Source organism: Jatropha curcas, chromosome 5 (genome assembly GCF_041381405.1).
Source record: "Jatropha curcas cultivar XTBG-Jc1 chromosome 5, XTBG_Jcur_1.0, whole genome shotgun sequence".
Classification (NCBI taxonomy): domain Eukaryota; kingdom Viridiplantae; phylum Streptophyta; class Magnoliopsida; order Malpighiales; family Euphorbiaceae; genus Jatropha; species Jatropha curcas.
In genome coordinates this window covers 25,030,311-25,057,630 of record NC_143155.1, presented here as the reverse complement: position 1 = coordinate 25,057,630, position 27,320 = coordinate 25,030,311, and the positions used below count along the sequence as shown (strand labels likewise).

General features: G+C 33.3%; 3 protein-coding genes across 9 annotated transcripts; 2 read left to right on the top strand and 1 right to left on the bottom strand.

Annotated features, from left to right (window-relative positions):
- The first annotated feature begins 912 nt into the window (after positions 1–912).
- Positions 913–3,445, top strand: LOC105649932 (heat stress transcription factor A-7a). Of its 2 annotated transcripts, XR_016321015.1 has the most exons (3): positions 913–1,704; positions 2,345–3,224; positions 3,304–3,445. XR_016321015.1 is itself a non-coding variant. In XM_012236770.4 (2 exons), exons 1-2 carry the CDS (start codon positions 1,399–1,401, stop codon positions 3,110–3,112), a joined length of 1,074 nt encoding a protein of 357 aa, XP_012092160.1. In that variant the 5' UTR covers positions 913–1,398; the 3' UTR covers positions 3,113–3,445. The 2 variants fall into 2 exon arrangements, 1 of the variants encoding a protein (XP_012092160.1); XM_012236770.4 differs by having other exon boundaries at positions 2,345–3,445.
- Positions 3,446–11,689: 8,244 nt separating this feature from the next.
- IDD12 (indeterminate(ID)-domain 12) lies at positions 11,690–15,864 on the top strand. 4 transcript variants are annotated; one of them, XM_020685616.3, is made up of 4 exons: positions 11,690–11,876; positions 12,504–12,653; positions 12,831–13,227; positions 14,837–15,864. In XM_020685616.3, the coding sequence occupies exons 2-4, from the start codon at positions 12,506–12,508 to the stop codon at positions 15,594–15,596; spliced, it is 1,305 nt and encodes a 434-aa protein (XP_020541275.1). In that variant the 5' UTR covers positions 11,690–11,876; positions 12,504–12,505; the 3' UTR covers positions 15,597–15,864. The 4 variants fall into 4 exon arrangements, with proteins under 4 accessions (XP_020541275.1, XP_037495519.1, XP_012092159.1 ...); XM_037639591.2 differs by lacking the exon at positions 11,690–11,876 and adding an exon at positions 11,883–12,194 and having other exon boundaries at positions 12,559–12,653; XM_012236769.4 differs by lacking the exon at positions 11,690–11,876 and adding an exon at positions 11,883–12,194.
- Positions 15,865–20,071: 4,207 nt separating this feature from the next.
- LOC105649930 (2-oxoglutarate (2OG) and Fe(II)-dependent oxygenase superfamily protein) lies at positions 20,072–27,320 on the bottom strand. Of its 3 annotated transcripts, none has more exons than XM_089721774.1 (16): positions 27,115–27,320; positions 26,947–27,024; positions 26,761–26,844; positions 26,544–26,687; positions 26,368–26,436; positions 26,145–26,271; positions 25,579–25,651; positions 25,279–25,395; positions 23,978–24,097; positions 23,763–23,781; positions 23,223–23,310; positions 22,772–23,094; positions 22,523–22,638; positions 22,328–22,421; positions 21,133–21,432; positions 20,072–20,401 (listed from the first exon to the last, which is right to left on the bottom strand). In XM_089721774.1, the coding sequence occupies exons 1-15, from the start codon at positions 27,214–27,216 to the stop codon at positions 21,337–21,339; spliced, it is 1,650 nt and encodes a 549-aa protein (XP_089577900.1). In that variant the 5' UTR covers positions 27,217–27,320; the 3' UTR covers positions 20,072–20,401; positions 21,133–21,336. The 3 variants fall into 3 exon arrangements, with proteins under 3 accessions (XP_089577900.1, XP_089577902.1, XP_089577901.1); XM_089721776.1 differs by having other exon boundaries at positions 26,761–26,858; positions 27,115–27,169; XM_089721775.1 differs by lacking the exon at positions 25,279–25,395.

Below are 27,320 nucleotides of genomic sequence, written 5' to 3'. Positions count from 1 at the left end.
TTAAATATTATATAGCCATGACGCAGTGATTAGCGTCTGCTTAAAAAAATCTTTTTTTTTTTTTTAATTCATAAGAGTTCATAAAAAAAGTAATATATTTTCACTATTAATATATTTATCAAATAAGTAGATAAAATTATAACTAAATTTAAAAAGAATTTTGAGCATTGGTGAAGAGGATTCGACTGTAGATCTATCATTAGATCACATATAATTACATATATACGGTGTAGAAAAAAAAAAACTTGTAAGTAGATGGCGTACATATAGTTTGACGTCCAATATCTTTGCTTTTGTGGCTCACAATAATGATTTTTAATTAGATTTCCACATCAAGTGGGATATATCAATCACCACTTTCAACCAATTAAATTTAAAAAAGAGAATGATGTATAACTTGGAGAGATAGAAAATTATAAGATTAATCTCGTTTATTCATTTATGGATTTACACGTAATTAATGAAAATAAAAATTTTAAAAATTTTTTTTCATTTTATTTTTTAGAATGGTTAAAATTAATAAATACTTTAATTGTATTTGTTTGATCATAAATGAGTTGTAAATAAAATTTAAACAAATCAATCCCAAAATAAAAATAAAACAAGTATTTTTTATTATTATTTTTATTCCATCGACAAAAAATTGGTCCTACGCTACACCATGCCTCAATCCACCATGCCATTCTTACCCTTGTAAGTTCGAGAAGTTTCCAAAAGGGCCACTCACACACACTCTCCTTCTCTCCCATACTTGGCCAAATGAAGAAAGGTGCTAAAAACTAAAAAAATTAAAAAATTGTATTACGAAATATGTAATAAAAAAATCCACACCCAAGAACTCTAGAACTTTCTATTGATTTTAATAAACCTCATTTAGCTATATTTAAAAGGTTTGACGACATCTCCTTCCCTCCCTTGCTTTAGGTCATTAGAGCCTACCAACTTCGTAATGTTACAGTTGACCTTTCCCTGAATAAGAAAACAGAGCCAAAAAAAAAAAAAAAAATTCTACTGCAAAAACCAAAAAGAAAATGAAAAAAAAATCCATACTAGCTTTATTTTCTTCTTTTCATCCAAATCACTCACCTTTTTATATTCTTTCTACTAACTAAATTGTACGAACTGTTTGTCTCCAGAATTCAGCTTTGAACTTCCTGCAAGTCTCCTCTTTTCTTCCGCACCTGAATTACTTCACATATCAGTTCCATTTTTTTTTTTTGTCTTTCCACTTTTTGCAGTGCATCATTCTGTCTTGACTTCTATTCCATTCTTTCTTCTCTCGTTTTCAATTTTGTCTACTTTGTCTCCTAGTCAAGACTCAAGACTCTGTTTTTGTAACTTTTAAATTGAAAAAACTAGCATCAGCACAATTCACTAACTTCAACTGGAATTGGAACTATGAATCCATATTTCGTGGTAAAAGAAGAGTATCTAGGAGCGAGCTCGTCGCAATCCGGCGATGAGCGAGTGCCAATGGCTCTACCACCACAGCCAATGGAAGGGCTGCATGATACAGGACCACCACCATTCCTGACTAAGACTTTCGAGATGGTGGATGACCCAAATACCAATTACGTAGTTTCATGGAGTGCTGAAGGCACTAGCTTTGTAGTATGGGATCCTCACTCCTTCTCAACTAGTCTTCTTCCTAGATACTTCAAGCACAATAATTTCTCCAGTTTTGTCAGGCAACTGAACACCTATGTAAGTACTCTGTACGATACTTCTTCAATTACCTTTCTTCTTCTTCTTCTTCTTCAATTTTAGTCTTGTTTTGGAATTCTTAAAAACGTCCCCTTTTTTTCCAATGTTTTCTTATTAGCCTGAAATTTGGCTTGTCAAAAATGATTGGTGGGTTCCGTTCTGTATAATTAAAATATTGTTTATGCTTAAACAAGAGTGATAGTGGACAGCGGTCCTACCGTCAAGGAGATGGTTCTAAGACTAAGAGGTTCTGGAATGTTCATCCAAGTGAGACATAGATAGGAATTCTCATTTTCTCCTTGCCTAGAATGTTCATTTGAACTATTTCTTGCATTATTTTTTATAATCTTGTTTGAATCTTTAATTTTGTTTTATTTTCCCCAGTTGGCCAGTTTCTGGATATGCGGGCATGTGGGACCTTATGTATTTGGATTTTGACTGTGAAAAAAAGTATTTAGCATGATAGAATTAGTGTTAAACTGATATTTTTCCTGTTTTGCTCTGCTTTCAGATGTAATTTTGTAAATTAATTGTGTTTTTGCAGAACTTCATGATTGATTCAGAATTTGGAACTTTGTAAATTAATTCTGTTTTTGTAGAACTTGATGATTGATTCAGAATGTGGAATTGAATTCCACAGGGATTTAAAAAGATAGATCCAGATAGATGGGAATTTGCCAATGAAGGGTTTTTAAGGGGCCATAAGCAACTCTTAAAAACCATCAAAAGAAGAAAGACAACTGCTCCGCCTCTAACTCAACAGCAAGCTTTAGGCGCTTGTGTTGAAGTTGGAAGATTTGGATTGGACAGAGAAATTGATCAATTAAAGCGCGACAGGCAACATCTAATGATGGAATTAGTGAGGCTAAGGCATCAACAACAGAACACTAGAGCTTATATTCAAGCCATGGAGCAAAGACTACAGGGAACAGAAATAAAACAGCAGCAAATGATGCAATTCTTGGCTAGAGCAGTACGGAATCCAGCTTTTTTGCAGCAACTAACACAGCAGAAAGATAAAAGGAAGGAACTTGAAGAAGCAATAACAAAGAAGAGAAGAAGGCCTATTGAGCTAGGTCAAAGAAGTAATGGTGATTCAAGCCATGGTGATGGGAGTCAATGTAATATTAATACAATTAAAACTGAACCTCAGGAGTCTGCAGATTATGGAATTGGAGTTTCGGAGCTGGAAGCACTTGCATTGGAAATGCAAGGATATAGTAGGGCAAGGAGAGGAGAAGAAGAAGAAGGTGAAGAAGAAGCAGAGCCACCAGAAAGCGGAGACAGAGAACTTGATGACGGATTTTGGGATGAGTTGCTCAGTGAAGGTAATGGTGAAGGCGAAGAGGAAGAAGGTGTTGATGTATTAGCAGAAAGATTAGGTTATTTAGGTTCAAGTCATCAGTAAAGAAATCAAGCCCTTATGCAGATTGGCTGCTCATCCTCACCACCACCATCACAATCACCGATCATTGCCTAAATGATAAGACCTTACACTCCACAGTCGTTTTTTTAAACAAGTACTCAATACTTATAGTTCAGTTAATTAAAAATGCCATAAGGCCATAATTTTATACCTTGATTTCTTGGTATTGGCAGGAGAAATAGGGGAATAACCGAGAAGTGTACTCATGCAAAGAAAAAAACGAATCTTTGTTTCGGTGTTTCTAACCCTTTGTAGTTTCAATCTTCTTGTCCATTTTTGTCTACTACAAATTTAATATTTCTCTAATCTTGATTAGGTTTGAAGGTGTGCTTGGAACAGAATCTGGTTGCCTCTATCATATAAGAGGTTGTTTATCTTTAAATCTTTACAGCCAACCTTTTCTACATTCAATTCATTGGTTAACTGTCTTCATTTTTGGCCTCAAATGAATATTGTAGATTGTGTTGAAGCTCTGTAGAAATGGACAAGGTATCAATCAGTGGTTGCTGCAAAAGTTTCAAGAACCACACAATTAGAATCAAGTAAACATCTGGTAGTTATTTATCACAACGTCGGTTTCAATTTTTTACTTTTCATCTCAGCAAAAAAAGTTTTCTGGTCGGTGAACGAACGGTTTCTTGATGTTGCATCTTTCAACCATAAAGATATTTTCCGGGTCAAGTTATTATCAGTCATTTTCCCAGTAACCATAACCAACAAATGTGTGCGCACTACGTCTTCGTTGATGTCCTTATTACAGTACCAAAAAGCCATATTGAAAGGTGCTTCTCGTCCTTCAACCTTTATATGATTACGATGTAATAATATAACTGTATAAAAAGGAAATATTAAGAATTTGTGGTTATGTGACGTTCGTTAGGCATTTTCAGATTGATCTGTCAGCCTCAAATTCAGATTTCATTACTATTCAAGTATGATGTGAAATCTCCCAAAAATTGCATTATGGGTGCTGTATTCTGTCAATTATGGGACAAATGAAATGGTTTCATTTAGAAATATAACATGAGAACTTTGCAATCATGAATAACAGGAGATGGTCTGATTTATACCCTTTGTTGGTATATGACTAATTTAAATTTTAACATTTCTTTCAGGTAAAAGGAATATGTAGGAGAAAGATATCTAATGACTATACCTACATAAAATTATTTTGTAAATTTTAGAGGATGTATATATATATATGTACTTATTTATTATTTTATTATTTTTTTTAAAGAAGGATGTATATTCTTTTATATATTCATTGGGAAGGTTAATATTATCAATTATATAAGGTAATTAGCTTTGTCTTGGGACCTCCGAATTTGTGAAAATCTCTATGGTTGAGAAAATTTAAATTTTAGATTTATTCTCCATCCTATAGGTGAGAAAATAAATTAAATTATATTGAATTAAGTTCAAAAATATATTATGGAGAGAAAAAAAAAAGCATATAATGCAAGGGGAAAAAATGAAATTTATTCAATATTAAATAGTATAGTTTTTCAATTTATTATTTTTTTTTTATCAATTTGCAGATATCATAAGTCTATGATTATGAAATGCTAATATGAAAAGCAGGTTGAACCTTGTATTTTTATTTATAGCGTATAAAATATGCTAATATGAAAAACAGGTTCAACCTTATATTTTTATTTACAGTTTAATGTATGAATTTAATCATGAATTTTCAGCAATTAATCTTATCACTACCTGAATTTTCCAGGATATAATGTTTTTTCACATTTGTCAAAATGAAACAACTGTTCCGGAGTCGATGATCTTGTTTGCACTTTTATATTTTATTTACAAGAAAAATTTGTCAAATTCAGGATTAAATTTATAGGTTTCTTTTTTTTATTTATTTACTGATTGTTAATATTTAATTTCAGTCGTTTACACGCAAAAAAAAAAAAAAAAAAAAAAAAAAAAAAACGAACGTCGTCTGGTTTTGTTTCTAGAATCCTAGGCGTAGTATTCTATCACATTCCCCGTTCAGTCCCGCCTCGCAGGGCAGCAAAAATGACGGAATTTAACCAGCAAAGTTTTCGCGATACGAGTAGTCGGTAATGCTAATTATTCTTACTTCATTTAATCTGAACTTAATCAATACTTCGATTTCCTACTTTCTTTTCGATGGTCAGCTTTAATTAATTCCGGTAGTAAAAATGCAATCAAACTCGTTTCAAAGTGTCCTGGCGTTTCTTTTTTTTATATTATGAAATCGTAATCTATTGTATGTATTAAATCCTATTTGATTTGATGACAAAAATAGTTAAGTCGTGGACGATAATATATCATTGCGTTTTGAATTTTTCATTCTGCTTTTGCTAAGTGATTACTGTTGAATTGGTTGTGTTCGGTGTTATTCACTAGTTTTCTCCGTTTCATTTAGTGTATTACCTTTCATTTTTTATTTGGTGGAGTTTGTGCAATGATTGTATTTGATCGACATGTGTGTGATTCTAAATGAATCAATTTCAGAATTGGTGTTACTGGGAGTTTAGGGTGGAGGCGAATGGTGCAAACGCGAATAAGTATTCCTCTCTCTATCGAGAAATGTTTAATCATCAACATTTAGCTTCTGCTAAGCTAAGATGATTTTTCAAGTTACTGTGATCAAGTAGTTTTATGTGTGATTGTATCAGAACTTGGGCTACTTAAAGAGACTTTTTTTTCACTTTTCAAGTTGTTAGTAACGTGCAGCATTTTCTGACATCTTTCATGGAGTTTGCTAGGCCAGAAAGATGGATGTAACTGAATGCCCAAACCCAGAATTCTTCAGGGCAAGTTAATATCTTATGAGACATCATGCCAAAATTCTAATTCATGAAAGTATACTCTAAAATGGTAGTAATTAGATATGCCACTTTAAATTTCATCTGAACCAAAAACAAACAACCACGTAAATATTTCTTGTTTATATGTTAAGAAATTAAAAGCATTACAGTTTAGGTGCTTATGATGATCTGTACTTATGGATCCACAATTTCCATTTTAAGCATGCATTTGCCAAAATAGTGGTGGTTGAATGATATCATTTTTGTTGTTTTAAAGGAAATGAAAAGCTAATTCTTTAATCGTTGCCATATCTTCTCTTAGGTTGCTGCAGTAATTGCTGAATCTAGTCAACACAATTCTGAACTTTAAGAGGGTCTCTCTTAGGAAGCGGTTGTTCGCCGGAAGTAAATGGTGGTAACTGTTGTCCTCACGGGTTTAACAGAAAATGCAGAAATGTCCAAATATGCAATGGAAAGAATCTAAATTTACAGTTGTTAACTTATTATTTATCCCTACTTGAGCATCATGATATGATAGAAAATGCTGACAATTTTCTAGTGCCTTGTTTGTGGGCTGTGCATAACTTAAAGCTTATAGTTAAATAATTTTAAAATTCTCATTAGTCCATGTGACTGAATTGGCTGATATTGGTTTTGTCTTTGTATGTTGAACACCCAGAATTTTGGAGCGACAACTTTGGGCCTGACTTGAGCATATGCCTGAAAGGAAATGGCCAACGCTCTAGCTTTATTCTTTGGGCCTGATTTGAGCATATACCTGAAAGGAAGACACTCGTTAAGGTAGAACAGATTTTTTTTCTTTTTTCTTCTCTCCCTTTGTCAAGAATTCTGTTTCTGCTAGGAAAATTGGGTTCTAGCAATTGCTGGAATATAAAACTACTGCAAAAAGTCCAGCTCTTTCAATCTTCTAAATTCTGGTAAAATTGGTTTGTCAGTAGAGAGACTTTTAGTACTCAAAAACAATTTCAAGTTTGTCTTTTCTTTACCCTTCAAAGACTTATAATTTCCACAATGTTTTGTAGAACATAACGATTGAAGTTGAAGTTCCTTATTTGGTTATTATGAAAACGTCCGTATATTCAAATTGTTAGGCTTAAAAGGTTGGAAGCATATGCCTCTGTACAGAGTGTAATGCAGTTTCACGTGCTAAGGGAATGATGAAAAGCTGGTAGTCTTGTTTGTGTTCCTGTTTGATGGGAAAAAAGTTTAACTTCGTACCTCTTTCTTTCCCTTATTTCTGCGTGTTTATTTGACATTTTTCAGTCAATCTACTTAGTCCAAGCTATGACTTTTCCAATTTCAGATTCTCAAATTTTATACTTATACATTGACCGAGTGAAATAAACTTGGAAGAGTCAAAGGGTCTCACATTTTTCTTAACTTGGTGAGATAAAAAAATGATCCAATACAATTTCTATGAAGCTGCACGAATTGGAAATTTCAGGAACTTTGAATATTGATCGAGTCGTGGCGGACTTAACAGTAATATAGGGGCAGCCAGGAAAGAGAGGTCCAAATAGTAGACCCAAAAGGAGCCAAAAATTTGTTAATCATATCATCATTATGGATAATAATATTACGTCCTCTGAATTCGTGGTCCTTTTCTCTTCTCATCCGTGACTACAAAACGGAACACGTCAAAATGTGTCTTTTCTCACAAAAAAAAAAAAAAAAAAATTTAAAAATAATGGATTGACCAAATGTTTGGAACGGGAAAAAGAAAAATAATGATCCTGTCCTCCTGCTCACAAGGTTCATAGCCTGTGCATGGTCCTCTAGGACTAGGAACCCATTTCATTGGCAAAGCCAACAGGAAAATCAGAACTATTTCTGAAGAGCCTAAAAATATTGGGTGAAATTGGAATTTAGCTACAATCGGGTCGGGTCCTTTGGTTGATATTTGAATAGTCTTAGAATTGAATAGTATGTAATGGAGACAAATTAAATAATTGTTGAGTAGTGTATTTGAGGATAATTGAAAAATAAAATAATAATTCAATTTTTTTTTAAGGTATTTTTACCTATGCTATCCAAACAATTTCCTTTACATTGGGTCACTTGCACAGCTTTCTGTTCAAAAGAGTTTTAAATAAAACCCTAAAGATGCGAACGGAGAGAGTTGTCCGACACGCGCAAGGTATAGGCGTGCGGGATATGAAAAACAGATTAGAAGGCAGAAATGCTCAAAAACGCACGGCTGGTGTCCTGGCTGGAGTGCTTTAAATGGACTATTTCGAAGTCTGTCTTGGAAGCACGTGAGTCTGACACGTGTACCGAGGTCGAGGTTGGGTCCAAGTAAGCACTCGTGATCGCATCAGGAGAGGAGAGGATACCCTCTCTTTCTAAAAAAAAACAAAAAAGAAAAAGAAAAGAATATTAAAAAGGACAACTTGATTTCTTACCTTTCTCGTGAGGTCATGATATAGTCCTTAAGGTGGGGTCCTCTTGCAGCTGCCACACAATCATCCTCTTGACTTAACCTCTTAACATGGGCCTTACTCTATGGGTTTCTGGGCCTTCTGATTTGATCACCAAAAAGCCTCGAGAATCCAAACACCTAGCCAACCATTTTATTTATTTTCCTTTTTTAAAATACTGATTTTGATTTTATTTGTTTTCTTTTTCAAAATATTGATTACAGAGTAAGTCAACTGACAGTTGACAAAGACCAGTTAATTAGATTATGGAGATCTCTCAGCTCTGTAATTAGCCCCCCTCTTCTTCATAAAGCCCACAAGTACTGACAAGGACTTCAACTGTTGCATTGCATGTATAGGGAATCATTGATCTACCTTGCCCTCAAAAAGTTTTGGTGAGAGGTCAGGCCCAATAAAGACTATTAAGAAAAAAAAAAAAAGAAATAAGGAATAGATTTTGGTCTGTATAGTAAAATTCTATATTTAGGTTAATAATGGGAATCATTGATGATGAAAGTTTGAAGAGAAGAACCTTTTTGGTGAAACTACAAGATTCAACGTTTGTTGAGTCCCATGATAAATGGAGAGGAGATAGGCCAGTAGAGTTCATGATGTTTATAAAAATATAATAATATGGGTTTGAATGGGAATAAGATGACCTTCAATATATACAATGAGTTCATAGGGCAGGGCAGTTGTTGAATGACCTTAAATAAGCAAGGTCTGCTTTTCAAGAATTTAATTAATTATGCCTATTTGAGTCACGTATAGGACTTCTTAGGGTCTAGGTATGGTGAAATTTAAACTAGAAGTTACCATGTCAAAAATTATATTTTCTTACTTAGATAAATTATATGAATATGCAAATTAATCTTAGGATTTCAGTATAATACAAATTCTTTTTACTCTACATCAAGAAAGGTTCTGAAATCTAGTGTCTTTGAAGATGAGTCTTGAAATTAAAGTTGGTTTGGTTGAGTTTATGCAAATGTGAACAAGAAAACAAATGGGTATAGGTATTAGGAAGTTTCACCTTTTGTTTCCAATTCCATAGAAGAAAATTCAAATGGGTATCTAATGGTAATGTATAAAACAGAGTCAGAAATCACAAAGTAGACGACAACAAGGGGACAAAGGATAATAACAAGTAACAAATGGGTGCAACACTGCAATTATGTGTTTTGTTGTGGCCTTCGGAGGTAATAAGAGAGCCAAAAACTGCATGAGAGAATCTGGTAATAGAAGAACCCGTGAAGAAGACAATATATGGCCCACTAAAGCCCTATTCTTTCCTTCCCACTCATCAATATGCCTCTCTGCATGCACAGCAGATAAGAAAAATATATTTATATTTTCTATATATGTAGTATTATCATATTTTTCCTTTTCTTTTCTTAATAATAAATTAATAAAAAGATTTGAAAAGAAAGTATATATCCATATATATACATATATCTTTAATTTCATATGCATATTAATTATTAGATAACTTTCTGGGATGCATTCATTTCATATATGCTTTTTATTTTTAGTAATAAATGGGATTTAATTTAATGATAAAAAAAAACCCTAACCTTTTACTTAAATTATGAGAGCTAATTGCAGTTAGTTGGTCTACTGTCTATTACAGAAATTTCTAATTAATAACACAAAAATCTGTGATTAAATTTGTTATCATGAGGGTTAGACAGATGTCACATCAATAAGATTATTGACCGCAATTTTCTAATATATATTCTTATTTATTAAATGGTGTTGGTCTTGATTCCTTGTTTTTAAGGAAAAACTAGAAAATGATATATGCAGAAGGTTTGCTCAATTTAATTACTGACGTCATGAATTTAATGGGTTTATTTGAAAAAAAAAAATTAATAGGATTTTCATAAATTGAAAATTAGATGATAATTAAACATTAGAATATATGATTAACTAAAAGATGTAAGAAAATTCTGTTTGCATCATCACCTTGTAGCTGATAGCTAGCTTTTCTGGTTTAAAGGTGCAGGAATGAATCGCTGAAAGCACAATTTAATCTCATCTTATCCCAAAAGAAAAGCAATATGAATCTCTCCCCGAAAGCTAAACTGATTCAAAAGATTATGTTATTGGATCAAAAGATAACACATTGGATTCCAAAGAATCTGCAACCACAAATCATAACTCTATATTATACATATATGTATATATTCTTCTAAAGCTCTAATGTATATGGAGATGGGTCCTTGTTTTTTTTTGCATGGTTTGTGTCTTTAAGCCGCCGTGATGAGTCCACGCATGCCCTTGTATGAAGAAAGAGTAATGTTTTGCTCGAGATGACGATTGTAGCCACTGTAAGTATACAATATTTTTATTATATTTGTTCAAGGAATTGAGGGATAAAAAGGTCATTTCAGGATATCCCTTCATGGCTTTAGATTTGGGTTTGGAATAAATTAAAAAGTTAAAAAAAAAAAAGAGAGGTAGAAAAAAAGAAGAGACCTTCCAAATTCTCTTACTTGGTGGGGTTTGGTTCAGCACTTTCACCATACACTAGGATGTGAGAGAATAATTACAAAAGAAAGAGAGACACAAAGGAAAGAAAAATCCTCAGCAAAATAATGGAAAACAAGAATTGTATTTAGATTCCATACACCAATAATAATAGAATAATATTTAGGAATAATTTACCTAAAAGTGACTCAATTGCTAAACTACAATTCAGTCCTACAAATAAACTCGGTAAAATAAAAAATTTTACACGCCATAAATCATTTATTAAGACACGCAGTAATGAATTCAAAACGAAATTAGTCTCATATTTAAAAAAAATAAATTATTTATAATCAAACTTAAAGAAGATGTAAAGTAACAAAATTTCTCATTTATAATCTAACTCATGAATCAAATCTGATAAATGATAGAAAAAAAAAGAAGATGATAGTATATATAAGTGCATTTAATAGATAATTAAGTTTTGATTTATGTATAATTAAGCTGAGAAAGACAATCAGTAGATCAATCATGTTAGTTGTGGGGTAATAGAGAAAAGGTTGAGACTCAAGTTCTTTAGCTTTGGCATCCTCAGAGCTTTTTGAGCTTCTCATTCTTCTCCTAAGCGTTCTTCTTTAATATTATGATTCTACTCAAATCAAGGTCCTTTTAGGGTTTGGGTGTTTTATAACAGGAACAAAGGAAAAGACAGAAAGTACCAACGTCACACACCAAAAGAAATAAAAAATTGAATTAAAGAAACAATAAAGAGAGTTGAAATTTTTTTCTTTAAAAAAAATTATTTCTATCTCTTTTTTCTTTCTTTCTGTATTTGTTATCATTTTTGGGCTTAATTGCTAGCTTTTTCTCTATCTTCTTTTCTTTTCTTCCCATATTCATTTATTTTTTAATTTCACTAATTTGCCACCCCCTCTTCTTTGGTCTGCCACTATAATCATCACTTCCTGTACACTAATATCTCGAAGACCCATCTACGGATATGTAATTTTCTTTTCAAAAACCTACACAGTGATATATAAAGAGAGAAAGGAAGCTAAGGTAAGGGTTATTGAAGAGGATTTAGAAGAAAAAAGGAGAGAGAAAAAAGAAAAGAAAAAATACTAACCATCTTATTGCAATTGTGTCTATTTTTTTTATACATGTTCTTTATTTCTTGATTATTGCATGGTAAGCTCTTAGATACGGTCTAAGTGAGAAAGATAGAGATAGGAAAGAGATATATCTAAATTGGGTTGCAGTATTGAGCAGAGAAGCAATCCATGGCAAGATAGCGACTTGGAGAATAACCCATCATCATCATCATCTCTTCACGAGATTTTGCTTTTGCTACCCAATGAATGATGCCTTTCTGTGTCTGTAATTCACTGCCACCTGTTCATTTATACAAAGCTGTGTTTGGTTTACTGGTTGTGTCCAAGGCTGGGATTCTCTATATATTTCTTTCTATTTAACTTATTAGTTACCGTCAAAAAAAAAAAAAACTTATTAGTACTCTTTCTTTCTTGTTGTTTCTTCAAAGTTGCAAAGTGGGCATTTGGAGAGAAGGGTTTAAAGAAAAAGATAATATCAAACAAACAAAAAAAGAAAGAAAGAAACTGTTCCTTTGTTTTTATTTTCTTGGAGTTTTCTTGTTCACGAGAATAAGCTTAAGCATGTTCCCTGCAGCCATGTCTAATTCAACTTCTTTGTCTGAAGAAGCTAGTGTCTCTTCTGGTAACAGAGTAGTTCAAGATTTTTGTGGCATAAATCCAGTGGTTAACCAGCAACAACAAGGACAGAAGGTCAAGAAGAAAAGAAGCCTTCCAGGAAACCCAGGTAATATTTTATTTATTCATTTTGGTTTAATTTAGCTTCGACTCCCGAATTCAGCACCTTGAAGATGAATCAGTACTGAGTCAAAGCCAGTCGATTACTGATTAATTAATTTCTGTTTAGATTTAAGTTTCTTTAAAAGTTTTAATATGGTTTATGATGGTTTTTAATTAATAACAGACCCAGATGCAGAAGTGATAGCATTATCTCCAAAGACTTTATTAGCTACAAATAGATTCGTATGTGAGATCTGTAACAAAGGTTTTCAAAGAGATCAGAATCTTCAACTTCACAGAAGAGGACATAACCTTCCATGGAAACTGAAGCAAAGAAACAGCAAAGAAATAAAAAAGAGAGCATATGTTTGTCCTGAACCATCTTGTGTTCATCATCATCCTTCTAGAGCTCTTGGTGACCTTACAGGTATCAAGAAACACTACTGTAGAAAACATGGAGAAAAGAAATGGAAATGTGAAAAATGTTCAAAGATCTACGCTGTTCAATCTGATTGGAAAGCTCATTCTAAAACTTGTGGAACTAGAGAGTATAGATGTGACTGTGGAACCCTTTTCTCCAGGTATATTCAATCTTTCTTTTACTATTTTTATTCTTTTATTTCTTCAAAAAAAGAATATACTATATAGAAAATTAAATGTTTTTTTGGTTTTTTTGTCCGAAATTCCCAATGTTCTCTTTCTTTAATTAAGAGCTGTTGTGATGTTGCACAGTTATTCATCAATTTGGACTTATATTGGAATACACTGCAAATATTGGTCTTTTGTTTAAAGTGGGAAGTTTCATGTCTTAAAGAATAGTCTTTGTATTTTGTTTTCAATCTGTTTTGTTTTGTTTTTGTACAAAGCTGTGCATGGAATATATCTGAAGCTTAATGTGTGTATTGGCAGGTTTCATATTTACACAAGTTGACACTATTAATACGAGTGTCTGTTACTGATGACATTTTTATAAGAGTAACTGAAACCTATATCTCTGAAAATCTGCACCTGCCAATAAGTTCACATTTGGAAGAGAAAGCCAAAAAATATTTAAAAGGAAAAGAATTTGAAGAGAAAGCCAAAAAATATTTAAAAGGAAAAGAATAATCAACTACATAATCTTTTGTTTTTATACATTCTTTGTCTTTAATCCATACACATGTCCTCCTTTGCATTGAATGCATGAAATCTTCCTTTCAAAAAAACAAAAAAAAAAAAAAGGTTCATTGCAGTGGAGGTCTTTGGTTTTTCTCTTGAACTGTTTATGGTTCTTACTTTTACCCCTTTTTGTACTTTGTAATGGAGTGATACTACAGTCTCAAAATCAATAATGAATATCTCTGCCTGTCCAAGAAAAAAGTGAGCAAGCAAAAAATAAAACTAAAGTTGTTAATTAATTACTTTTCGGTAGTTCAGTGGCTGGAAAAAGAAAACCCGTGATAATTTTTTTTTTTTTTTTGTATGAAGCATGCCATAATTTTAGTTGCAGAACAAGACTGAAAGGATCTGACCATGATCATGATTATATGAGAACTGATAAAATCTGCAAAAATATCTGATATTCTGATTTGCTTTCATTTTCTTTGATATCCATAACAAGATATATAGGGGGTATTAATTGCATATCTTTGTTAAATGCATGAGCACAAGTTTCAAAAGCCATTTCTTATTTCTTGAAATTTTGAACCTCAGCATTCATATGTGTGACTATCTATTTCCATAATTTCTAGTTTCTCCATGCACAGTTGTATGCAAATCAATCGATTGCCTTGCATATTTGTCTATCTCTCTCTCTCTCTCTCTCTGCACTTTAGTTTTGACCAAAAAAGATAGTTGTTCTACTTTTGTGTTTTCTAGCTTTTTTGACAATCGTGTGTGTATCCATTCCGCATGCATGACCCCTCTATTGTTCCTCACTTTTCCTTTCCATTAGCTACAATGACATCAATTAAACAAGAGAAAAGGAATGGAATTACAGTCTAATCTTATTCATTTTGCTTAACCATTATTTCTTAGTGGTCAATTCACACTCATAATTCATCTCTGCCCTTTGATAGATGTTTCTTTTCTTTTTTATTAGATAGCAAATAGGTATTTGAAATATAGCCATTATACTTCATTGATTCTAGGAAAAGTAATTATCTTGTTATTATCTTTGTATTAATGGAGTTCATTAATTAATTGATGCAGGAAGGATAGCTTCATAACCCATCGAGCATTTTGTGATGCATTAGCTGAAGAAAGTGCAAGACTTTCAGCCCACCAATTAGTTTCTGCCAATCCAACGCACCAAAGTAGTCTTCTTCTACAAAACCCACAACCTTCTCTCTTCCCTCTCCATCATCAGATTTCACTCAACCCTTGGGATCCACTTCATCATCATCGTCATCAAAACCCTAGCAGTAACCCTCCTCAAAACCCGACTGTTCAAATCAAGCCTGAGACTCACCATTTCCAGCTACCATCGTCACTTCTCTTCCAAGAACCATCTCCCTTCCAGACCCTATCAAATCCTGCCACCTCAGTAGCGACTGCATCGCACCACCTGTCAGCCACTGCACTCCTTCAAAAGGCTGCTACTGTGGGTGCAACTCAGACAACGGTGGGTCATAGTCAGATGACCCAGCTTGACATGACTGAGTTGGGGTCGGCTGACTCGGTGGCTCAGCAGCATGGATCATCTTTCTTGGGAAATCTTGCCACGTGGCATAAGAATGATCGTTTGACAAGAGACTTTCTGGGTCTGACTGGTGATGCTAATGGCAATGTAGCGAATGGGAGTGGTGGTGGTGCCGCTGTTAACGTTAGCGTGAATGTGAGGGAAATGCTAACGTATACAGGGGGAGTAGGTTTGCAGCAATACGCTATAGAGAGAGACCACACGCTGTTGAAATCCCACGGTTTTGGATTCGCTCAGCCTCCTGCCTCTGAAACGTGGGGCGACTGCTAAGGGAAAAAGGGTAAAACAGTAATCCAGTTCTTCCCCATGTCTGAAACGACACAAATACCCTCACCCCTCCAAATCTACTCTTCTGGCTCTGTACAACCAAAATGAGTAGTAGTAGTAGGGTTAAAGAATTAAGGACCTTCTTCTTGTTATGTCACCTTTCGTCTTTTTATTTATGCTTCATTACAACATCTTCTTTTTTTTTCCCTTCCCTTCTTTTAAAGATTTTGACTCTTAAATCTCTAAATTAATGCTTTATTAGTTTCTCTTAGTATGGATTTTGTTGCTTTTAATTTTTTATTTAAATAATAATTAACGAGTTTTAGCTCAATAATATTAGAATTATCTTCAGTATCGTGAAATTTTATGTTAATTAGAACTTAATCTATGCTTCTGCATGCATCTTTATATATATATATAAAAGAAGTACACGTGAGGCATTGACATAATACAGCAAATCATCGCAGTTTTTACCATACTAATTTATGTATTTCACCATATACATTTATGAGAGACCTTAATGATAAAAAAAGAAACAAAGAATGTTCTGTTTATAATTAGAACATTCTTCTTTCTTTTCCCCAATTTTGAAGAATGTTAGATAGATATAGCTTGTTAGGTGAGGAAGAAAATAAATTTTAATTTTCACATGCAGAAATTTTATAGATATATATATATATATAAAAGATGTGTACGTTGCTAGCAATTTGAATTTATTGTAATTTTGATAAACTTAATTATCTTTCGGTGATGTCCCATCTTTATCTCGACAGCTATGGTTCACAGGACTATATTGCAAATTGCAAAATGCAAATAAAAATTTAATATATATGGAGTTTTGAACCGAGAAATTATTCTTCTTTTTCGTTGGTCATCACTTTTTTGTCTTGTTCGATGAGTAATGCCAAAGTGACTCAAAAGACAGCTAGTAATGGACCTCATGGACCTAATCCTAAACTATTATCATCTTCTAATCTTCAAAAGTAAAAATCTTTTTTGGGTTCAATTCTCTTTATGCCCATCATAACTTTAATCCATACATATATTAATTAATTTCACAACATATTCATAACTGTCTCCAGTAAAGCCTTCATCAATGCATTATTGGCTGAATCTCTATTTCTTTATAAGTTTAACAATTTTCCAATTGTTATTTTCTTGTTTTTTCTTCATTTCCATCACTCTATTTGTAAAAAAAAAAAAAAAAATTAATGAAATTTGGGAATTTTCCCACGAGAATCTCATATTTTCTTTCGATAATAAAAATTAATCTCATTACAGTTTTATAGTCATTGCTTTTTATGCGTGCATTTTTCATAAGTCGAATTCACAACTTTATAAAAATCATCGCAATGGAGCTCCTCTTTATTATGTTTTTTATATGAAAACCGTAGATAATTTATATCTCTCATTTTTATTTATAAATGATTTAGTTTATTAAATGTATTTTTTATTTTAAATTTATTTAATTGCGTGCGATATGTACATACCCACAAGAATTATTGATGAGCTACACTTAATTTTAATTCCTCGGTCTCATCATTGGCATGTGAATTGTACTAATACGAAAATTTTGATAATGCAAATGGCCGGATACTTGCCGTGTATGATAGGTTTAGTCGTATCAAGAAAGGGAATATGTACATGCATGCAACGTATTTACGATTAAACCCTCCATAAACAAAGAAATGACCAAAGAGATTATTATAATTATAATTATTATAACATAAAGAAGAAGATTATTATTGTAATAAAGAAAATAATAATATTCTGAGTTGAAATACTTGCACTAAGCAAAGATAAGTAAGTACCAAACGAGGTACACATGTCGGTGGAGGGGCCATACCTAGTACTCTTTGAATTGACGATTGTGCCCTCCAACTCAATCTATTTCACACGATTATGGTATAATAGGTATGAAAAGTGGAAATTACAAAAACAGATTAAACTTAAACTTATTAAAAGGCAAAAATTATATTTTTAATAGGGGGCGGATGGGATTAAATATGTGACCTTCAGTCATCCGAGCAAAGCTTCGCTAACAATATTTAAGTTATCATCTTAAGAGTATGTATTAAGAGAAGCAAAAAAAAATTATTCCCTACTTAGGCCTATGATTCCAAGTACACCCAAATGATAAACATAAACTTGCAGCTGTCTAGATTGAAAAAGTCTATTTTGATTAAGCTGAAAAGACACAATTAATAAAAATTTAAGTTCAAATTCAACAGCTAAAAGACCTTAGGGGTTACCCCCACCTTTGATCTTTTGCTTGTCACTAACGGAAAAAATTATAGTCAAAGAGCCCTTTTCCTCCTTCAATATCCTCATTCCTCAACTGACCAATCAATAATAAGCTTTCAGAGTTCCTAAAATGAAGAATGTCAACACATTCACACTGAAAAATCTATATAAAAGAAGAGAATCACTCATGCTTTTTACCAAACAATATAGGATCCTAAAAATATCATAACCCACAAAAGAGGCAACTCAAATTTTTGTTCTAAATCCAATTGTCATTATCATTTCTTATTTGTTTATCAAGAAAGTATATTCCTGAAATTAACAATTAAGCAATTAGCCTTTTTTTTTTTTTATTTTGTTATCTTCTCTTCAGTATTGAAGAATGAGTAAGTATATAATTAGCAGTTTCCAAGAATTTCTTTTCTTCAGTCACTTTATGATAATAAAAAAAAAAAAAAAAAGAAAATGATAATTTCAAAGAAAATGTAGCCTTTTCTAAAGAGAGGTATAGATGGGTGTAAAACCTGCAATAAGCGTGAGTAAAAAGGTTACTAAGTTGATGTTGTTATGTGTATTTGTGCAAGTGTGGTGGTGGTCCGATTCATATATAGTGGTACTAAACCAAAAGGAAAAAAACAAAATTAGAAAAAGAAAAGAAAAGAAGAGAAAAATGTCAACGGTTATGAAAGAGATGCTGGATGCAACTTTGAAAGTTTGAATTACAATTTTCAGTCCTTCTTTTACTTGATAACCTCTTTATCAATTTCTGTGCTTTGTCCCCATTTCTCACAGCCTTTGCTTGGCAGCTTAACCTACAATTTTACATTCAAATCATTTCTTCCTTGCTTTGCTCTGCATTGCATGACCCACCAATTTGTCTTCCTTCATTTTCTTTTCCTTTTTTGTGATCAGCAATGAGGATTGATTTGGTATTACAATAATGTTAATCCCAAACGTTTGATCATTCCAGTATTTCTTTCTTTCTTTTTTTTTTTTTTAATTTTATCTTCTTGATATGATATAATATGATATTGCCACAAAAGAAAGAATACAGTAGGTTAAAGTGGTAAACGACCTCAATTCCCATAAATGTGAAAATACCGGTTAGGAAGGGTACTTTGCTGGGAGCTTAGAGCCCACCATGATGCAGTATTATGGTGTTAGAAGCAAATTTGCCAATTGAATGCATTATTTTGTTAATTGCTAAAGACGTTTATAACAGTTTGCAAGCAAAGAGAGCTTTTATATACTCAATACTACTTTGTATATTCACCATAGGAAGAGAGAGAAGAGACCTAGGGATCAATGAAAGGAAGGGTTGGGTATGTGGGTTTTGGTATATCGAAGCTTTTAGAAAGTTGGTGTGTTAGTTGCAGGGTTAAGGTACAATACATACCATTTTGCCTAGTAAAAAAGACTGCATCTTTTTTTATTTCCTTCTGCTACACAACCAGACAAACCAAAAGTTTCTCTACCATTAATACTCTCTCTCTCTCTCTTCCCCCCTTCTCCTCTCAACATGTTCGTTTGCATATGTCATCTTCCACAAGGGAATCTCATCCTAACAAACTTTCCTTTTCCCTCTTTTGCTTCCTTCCAGTCCTAATTATTACCAAAGCTTCTTTTCTATGCTTTTCTTTCTTTTTCCCCCCCTTCTGCAAATCCCCATGCAAGTAACCACACTCTTTTCCACAACCCTCTTGAGTATCACCATTCAATTTAGAATAAAGAAATACACACACACACACACACACACAAACACAAAATAAATAACATCTTCATTGACATTTTTGTTACTCATCTTTGCAAATTAGAAAAAGATGGTAGCAAGATTTCTAGCAAAGAAAGGACAAGTGAAGAAATCAAAATGACTATAATGGTTTCACAAGTGTCAATATATCAGTTAATAGCCATTGCAATGCACTAGTCAAGATAAGCTCAGAATATCATGTGCGGACAATTTCAGCCCTACTTGTGGTTAGGGTGTGTGGCTATGGTAACTTGGTGGGGACACTGTTTTCTAGGCATTCTTGTTGGCTTGACTACTCAAATGGTAAGCAAAGATAATTATGCTTTACCCAAATTTGAACTTGCAAGAAACTTTTAGGGGGAAAATTGCTATTGATGAAACAAGATACAAGAACCCATCCTATGAATGTGGCAGCATACTTATGCAATATCGATGGACCATTTTGGATGTGCCAAATTAGGGAACATAAACGTGACTTTCATAATTTAGACTGTACAAAATTCTAAACTATTATTTGAGCAAGTAACATTAAAGTCAAAAAACTTGGATTGTATGGCAAGTTGACAGGTGAGATGTACATCATCATTCAAAGTTAGCAATGATTTATATTTCTACAAAATTGGGATCACTCACGCATAAAAGTACCGATTAAGACAGAAAGCTTCTTCCATGGCAATGCGCTGATCCAGTCTTTTGATATCATCAGTGGGACCAACTCTCTCATGAAGTTGCATCGCTAAACGTCTTATCCAACTTATGGTTTTTGCAGATCAATCTTTACTCCCAAGTATTTGTCCAGCACATTCTTGAATGCCTGCAATAAAATTAAATAAATCAAAAATTCGAACTTATTTTTCTGTTGTATTTAAATCTCATGCATCAAAGTTGCGCAAGATATTATTCATCTTTTTCCTCTTTTTCTTCTCTTTTCTTTCGTTCCTTCTTTCTTACCTCTTTGATAAAGGAAGGAGCTATTAGAGAGAGAAACAGATAATAATACAGGTGAACCAAGTGATAAAAGAAAACCAAAATAATGATGATGGTGATGATGATGTAATAATTAAGATGCCAATGATGACACTCTAATGAAAGTCCTGTCTATAATCTCATCATCTTTTGATAATCATCAGTTTCATTTCAGCTAGATTCCAATGTCTAGAAAGTATTTATCTATGGGCACACTTAGAAGATTCTTATTGTCTGCCTGCATCAATTCAAAGATAAAGATGCAGATGCTGGTTAAATAATGGACCTCAAGTTCCCTCAAATGAAGATGCTGTGAAGATATAAAAATACAAAGAACCAAAAATAACAAAGGCTATGAACAACTTTATAAAGACTGTTCATTTGGGGAAAAATCGATGTGGTCAAAGCTGAACTGGCTCAGAAAACTATAATGAGAGCAGGATGGAAAATTGAGAGGGTTCAAACAATATAACTTTTAATTCAAGGAAAGAAAATTATATCCAAAAATATCTTGTAAGTGGGACTATGAACGTTATGATTCTGCATAGCAACATAAACAATGACACAGCACTAGCTTACCATGAAAACTTTTACTGAGAAGAATCCACTATTTGTCTAATAGAGCTCAGATAATGAATTCCTTTATTACTTATACTAGTGAACATGAGAAATGGTTTCCAGAGCTTCTTTGCTGCCAGTCCTTTAAAGTATAAAACCAGAATCTTTTATCCTGGCCAAGCAGGAAAAGAAATCATGTGCATTCAAACTTGCAAATCTTTAGCACTATGTCTGCCTCAACAAATTCCAATGACGGAACACCTTTGTCAGTTGGAGGAAACTAAAGTTCAGATAGCAAGGTACTTCACAATATGAGATACACTGGAAAATCAGAAAAATACCAATAACCTTGGGAAATTTGCAATTCTAAAAGAACTAAAAAGGTGTTTAATTTGTTAGAAAAATAATGTAGGCATAATTAAACTTTTCTAGTTTGTCTTCATAATGCCAATGAACATGACCAAATTGAACATCATGTGACAAAACAATCAAATGGTTTGGGTTGAGTAATCCCATATCAATTACGTACTTGTTATCTAGAGATAGCATCTGTATATTGTATGTGTATTTTCACCTACTATTTCTTTTTTTTTTTTTTTTTTTGGATAACTCCAATGTTATTTATCCAGATTCTAGGTCTGTCAACAAACCATTGGTTTATACATTTTGAATGTATCATGGAGGAATGTTCTAGACATCGACTGTCAGAAAAAAGACAAATCATTAAATAGCTTTGCTTTGACTGAGGCAAGGCTAGTATATTTTACTTATATTAACTGAAAAGCATACTAGAGAGAAGGGGAAAGCTAGATTCTTTGAAGAAATGGGCAAAGACTCAACATTTCAAAATAAAAGAGTTTGTTCATTTTTCAATCAGAATCTAGGAAGCATTGTGTTTTCTCATGTGGTTCAAGTTGGATTTGCAAGTGAAAAGAGCACTTAATGATCCTATATCAATTAAATAATAAGCTTGTGAAAGTCTTGAATTGCACAGGCCTCTCTAATGACTAACTTAAACTTCTGGTTTGAATTCTCAAACATATGCACCTACTCTTATTTCTTCAACCAAGTGCAATGCAATATGAATTACATGCCAAATAAAGACTGACATACACATATCTTGAAAAGAAAAATGTATGTAGAATTCATTAGGTATCAAGAAACTATATAATATATCAACTTCCAAAAGACCTTCTGAAAATTAAACCAAATTTACCTGAAGAGCAAATGATTCTTTCTTGTTCAAAATGGCATCCATTGCAGCAAATTGATAATCAAATGTGGCATAGAAAACTTGGTAGAATTGGTTCCTGAAATTGTAAATGATTAATGATTAGAGCAAACTTGAAGTGGCTAGTTCTTTCTTTTCACAAATTAAATATTACTGTATAGTTGGTTTGTCGACAAATACCGTTCTTCTTCAGTGTTTTGTTGATCCATCTCATCAAATTTCCGTGTGAGTACTTCTGCTCCCACTGGCGAAAGCAAGTGTAGTATCAGAGCCTCCAAGGTTCTTGGGAAATTATGCTGGAAAAAAGAGTGATGTAACATGAACAATGTTCAAGAAACAAAAGGTGTATTGACACCAAGTGCTAAATTATCAGACTAATTTACATGGAGCTTATTTTGAAAGTAGAAGGGGACATGGGTCCAAACTCACCACCATAGCAAGGAGGACATTCTGAAGAGTGTATGGATCAAGAGTCCAAAAGATTTTGGCAACTGGATCATCCTCCAGGATAAATAAATCAGCAATCTTAAGATGCTGACCTTTCATGCTAACTGCAGAATCATCTACTGAAGTTGACTGTACAGATTGATTTTGGCCAGTTATGTTAACACGGTCATGAACCAAAGAAATAAGTTCATGAAGAGCGTGACGAGCAAATGGTTCTGACACATGCAGATTAACTCTCTGCTGTTGGTCTTTCCCTTGTAGATTCTTTTTTTCACATGCCTGGACCAAATCGCTGTGATTATGATCTGGTCACAAAAGACTAAGATCAGTCACTAGAAATCTGCTCAGAAAAAACGTAAGCTGGAAATTCCTTTGCATAAAGGAAAAGGTTGTAGAACTAAATAGGACCTAGTGACATTATGATAAAACTGACCTTCCTCTCCATTTCTGAGCAAGTTGAACTTGAGTATCTTTTGTTTCTCTATGCCAAGAGAAGAAGAAGTCTTCTGGAGTGCATCATCCTGTCCTAATTTCAGGTATAGTTTATGTGCTATGGTGTTTTGAAAATAAACTTCTAATAGGAAAGACGAGTCATAAGCAAAACACGAAATGCAATATAATTGAGTCCCCAAAGTCCATGAATAAAACAAAATTATAAAATTTCCAACGAATGCTCATTGGTCATAAATCTAAGGAGTCCACAAGGATCTTAATCCTGAAATTGCCAGACTCTTTTCAGTCTATCCTCAATCTTGAGACAGCATTTAGTACAAATTTATAATTGTTAGGTTAGAATTGACCATATTTGCTAAGATATCAGCCAGTAACCATTTTGGAAAAACTTTTCTTTCAGATTGACTGGAGAAGTATGACTGCGAACTCAAATTAAAGGAATTGATCAGAAATACAAAGTTACAACCTAAAATTAGTAACAGTATTTTCTGTAATTGAATTATCAAGTTTACAGACATACCATTTCTTTATCTGTCAATCTTGGTTTCACAGCATTAAGTAGCAAAGCATGCCAAAGAAACAAAATCATATAATCAAGTTAGCTTGCTGGACAGCTATAAAGCTTAAACTTAAAAATGATTATTAAACAGTTTCACAAGAAAAAGCAAGGGAGAAGCCAGAAGTAAAAAAAAACAAAAAGGAAACATTCCAATAGATGATGAAAATAGAGAGAACCTTCTTAACATTCTCCGTAAATAATAAGCATCCATGTGGTTTAGCATGCTAGCCATTATGTTGGAACGCCACCAAAAGTTAACAGCAATTGTCAAATCACCACTATCTACTTGGTGGAACCTGTAGCAACACAAATAACAATCATCTAACCTTGTGCTATATGCTATAAGTAAGTTGAATCAAGAAGAAAATAAGGCAATCAACTAAACATATAGAATCATTCAGCCAATTTATTAAGTTTCTGACCAGTAACAACTGGTGAAAGGTCAAATAGCCAGAACTGGAAATAAATATTAAGCACTGAAGGTAGAGAAAAAAATCAGTAAGACAATTTTCTGGCAATAATTGAAATATTTAAGTGATTTCATATAGTTTATATTTGCAATGTCTATTGGCTAATATATTAATTAAACAAAAGCATATTCCGGGGCATTATGCTTCAATGAAATGGGAATTAAAACAAGAAGCAAGCATATTTGCTATTGAATTGATTGCTTTTGTTTATGAATTCGAAAATGTTGTACTTGGATTCATTTTTGTCCCCAAGTAGTTTGAAGATTTAACTAGTCTGTTGGAAGGACAAGCTGAAAGATAGATCAGATCACTGATGTCAAGGGCTAATAGATCATATTTCACCAGAATTTTCACCTTCTTGTCCTAAGTGTGATTATCTGGGATGTTTCATCCTTCTGTCTTCTCTTTTCTTCATATTCAGTTATCTGTTCAACCATGAACCTAATTCCTCATCCACAAACATATAGACCCTGAAGACACTAAATATTGGTCTCTATCTAGGCCTACTATCTTCATATCTTGTTCTGAATCAACAAGTAAATGATGATACTTTATAATTATCCTAATAAAACAAAGAACAAAAGCATGAAAAGAAAAGGCACATATCACCTATTGGATTTCTCTTTAATTTTTTTAAAAAAGGAAGAAAGTTCCATGACAAACTTGAATAAAAATGAGTATAATATCAAGCTTTTGGCGGACAAGTAGCTATTAGAATCCCTGAAGAAGGCACAATTAAAATACAAACAAAAAAGAGCCCCCAAAGTTGACTCTTGACTGTATAGCAACATCTCGCCTTGCAGAATGCAACTGATACATGGGATCCTCAGTTGAAATCCAGGCAATAAGGGTGAAGGAATGGGTATTTGATGGCCAACATAATAATAATAATAGATAAATAAATATATACATAGAGATATAGATAGATGTAGATAAAAATCAGAAAAAAAAGACATAAAAAGGAAACTAAGGCAATTTCTTCAAAAGCACAATCATTTAAACCTTACCATCCTTCAGGTATGAAAAGTGCATCACCTGCATGAAGAATAACCTTCTGAGAGTACTTCATGGAGCATTCTGCTCTTGGATAGAATGAGAAATCAGGGTTTTCTAAAGCAACAGAACTGACAGAGAAAAGAAAAATTAAAAGGGAAAAGCGGAATTAAACAACAAACAGCATGCATAAAGATTATTGTCAAAAACAATGCGGTTCCAATAGCTAATAAAATTAAGTTTTTCTTTTCTACTCTTGCAGAGTGAAGATAAGATAGTAACCGATTCAGTATTACAATATGAAAGTGGCATACCTGTGGTTTGAGGCTTCCCCATATATAGGCATTGGGTATAAAAAAGGAGTTGCAGACGGAGGCCATAAGACAACTGCAAGAAAAAAAATGGTATTGAATGAAAAGAAAGAGAAACAAGCTAGTTATTCTGCATGGTTATGAGCTTAACAATAACATCATAATAAAAAAACAAATAAAGTCAAAGTTAGATACCAGACTAAACTTTTTTGTCTTCCATTTTTGTCTTTCTTTTGACAATTAAAGCATTTTCTAACTCCTAAATAAGATAGCGAAAAAAATGATTCCAAAAGCTGAGAATAAAAACTATTAGTAAAGAAAACGAAAATGCAACTCTTCGACACAAAGTACCTTCAACCATCAATCCTTAAAGTAAAGGCAAGAGAAAAGATGTAAGTATATATGATGGAAGCATTAGCAACAACGAGGTGAAAAGTTTTCAAGTTTCTTCAAAAATAATAAAATGCAGAAAGTGAATACCAGCAGAACCATATAGAAATAAGTTGCATATTAATATAAAAATCTGCTAAAATAGTAAAATGGACAGTGAAAAAAGAAAGCAAGCATACCTTGTTTGTAGCCAGCAACTATGCATAAAATGTTATGATGTGGATCATAGTGAGTACTTGATCTAGCATAAGCATTATTCATCCACAAATTAATAGACGCTAGTTCCTTTGTCTCCAAAATAGTAGGCTACACAAAGTAAACAACCATAAAAAAGTGGTTCTTCAATGGAGAGCATGACAATGGATTAAGGAACACCAAAGTTGAAGAAAGAAAAGTGCAAACCATTTGAATGTCTTCTCTAAGAGTTCTCAGTTGAACTTTCTCTTGATCATCAATATTCATAATTGGCACCTAAAATACAAGCAATGCCCACTATTACCTATCACACCGTGCACTCAATCGAACACATATTAATCAAAGAAAACAGACCAAACATCAAGCAGCCACCAAGTTCAAACCTGGGCCAAATAAATTTGTTCAGGAGCATCACCAGAAAGCAAAGGATCCTGTTCTTCTGCTTCAGAAACAGCAGGCTGGTGCCTTTCTGTGTTCACCAAACGCTGCTTACAAAAATTGATGAAGGTAGAGAACGGTAATGGAACCTAAAACAATAAAGAATACAATATAAGACAGATATCACTTGGCTCTAGACGCAACAAAACGTCACGGAATTACCCTCTCATGGCTTCTAAGATCACCATAAAAGACAGGTGCAGTTCTGGACAGCATAGCTTCAACTTTAGATGATCCTGCCCGTTCCTAAATTTCCATAGCTCAGTTCATGAACGGAAAATACTCGAATCAGATAATCGTTCAAAGTAATTTATCACTAGAAGGAGTAGTATTTGAATAAGAGAATACCTGCAAATAGTCAAGGCCGCCGTTAGCCGGATTCCACTTGGTGAAGGCTTCCCATTCCTTAATGCATCCATGGAACACCTTTTAAAGAAAGGAACAAAAGGTAGACCAGTAAATGTTAAGAGGCAAAAGACCATAAAATTGGATGGAAGTGAATGTTAAGAGCCTTACTGCGGGAATGTTTTTGGATTCAATTTGAGAAGCGAAGACTGCAGGAGAAGGAAGCTCTTCGAATCTCTGCACTTGCAATTGTATACTCTCCTCCCTGTCCATGGCGATTTTCTGTGCTTCTTTGTTTGTCAGCCTGATGTGTTGTTAACGTTACTACTTAGTTACTGAGTGCTTGACTCGCTCGACTCACACGCTCGTGGCTGAGT

Bases quoted from the DNA above. Each gene is read 5' to 3' on its own strand.
- IDD12 (XM_012236769.4), top strand. The intron at 12,654-12,830 runs GTAATATTTTAT...AATTAATAACAG, and splicing joins AAGCCTTCCAGGAAACCCAG to ACCCAGATGCAGAAGTGATA. The intron at 13,228-14,836 runs GTATATTCAATC...TAATTGATGCAG, and splicing joins TGTGGAACCCTTTTCTCCAG to GAAGGATAGCTTCATAACCC.
- LOC105649930 (XM_089721774.1), bottom strand. From the start codon at position 27,216: ATGGACAGGGAGGAGAGTATACAATTGCAAGTGCAGAGATTCGAAGAG. The intron at 25,652-26,144 runs GTATGCTTGCTT...TTTTTCTTGCAG, and splicing joins AGTTGCTGGCTACAAACAAG to TTGTCTTATGGCCTCCGTCT. The intron at 22,639-22,771 runs GTGAGTTTGGAC...TCTTTTTTCCAG, and splicing joins ATGTCCTCCTTGCTATGGTG to CATAATTTCCCAAGAACCTT.
- LOC105649932 (XM_012236770.4), top strand. From the start codon at position 1,399: ATGAATCCATATTTCGTGGTAAAAGAAGAGTATCTAGGAGCGAGCTCG. The intron at 1,705-2,344 runs GTAAGTACTCTG...TGAATTCCACAG, and splicing joins TCAGGCAACTGAACACCTAT to GGATTTAAAAAGATAGATCC.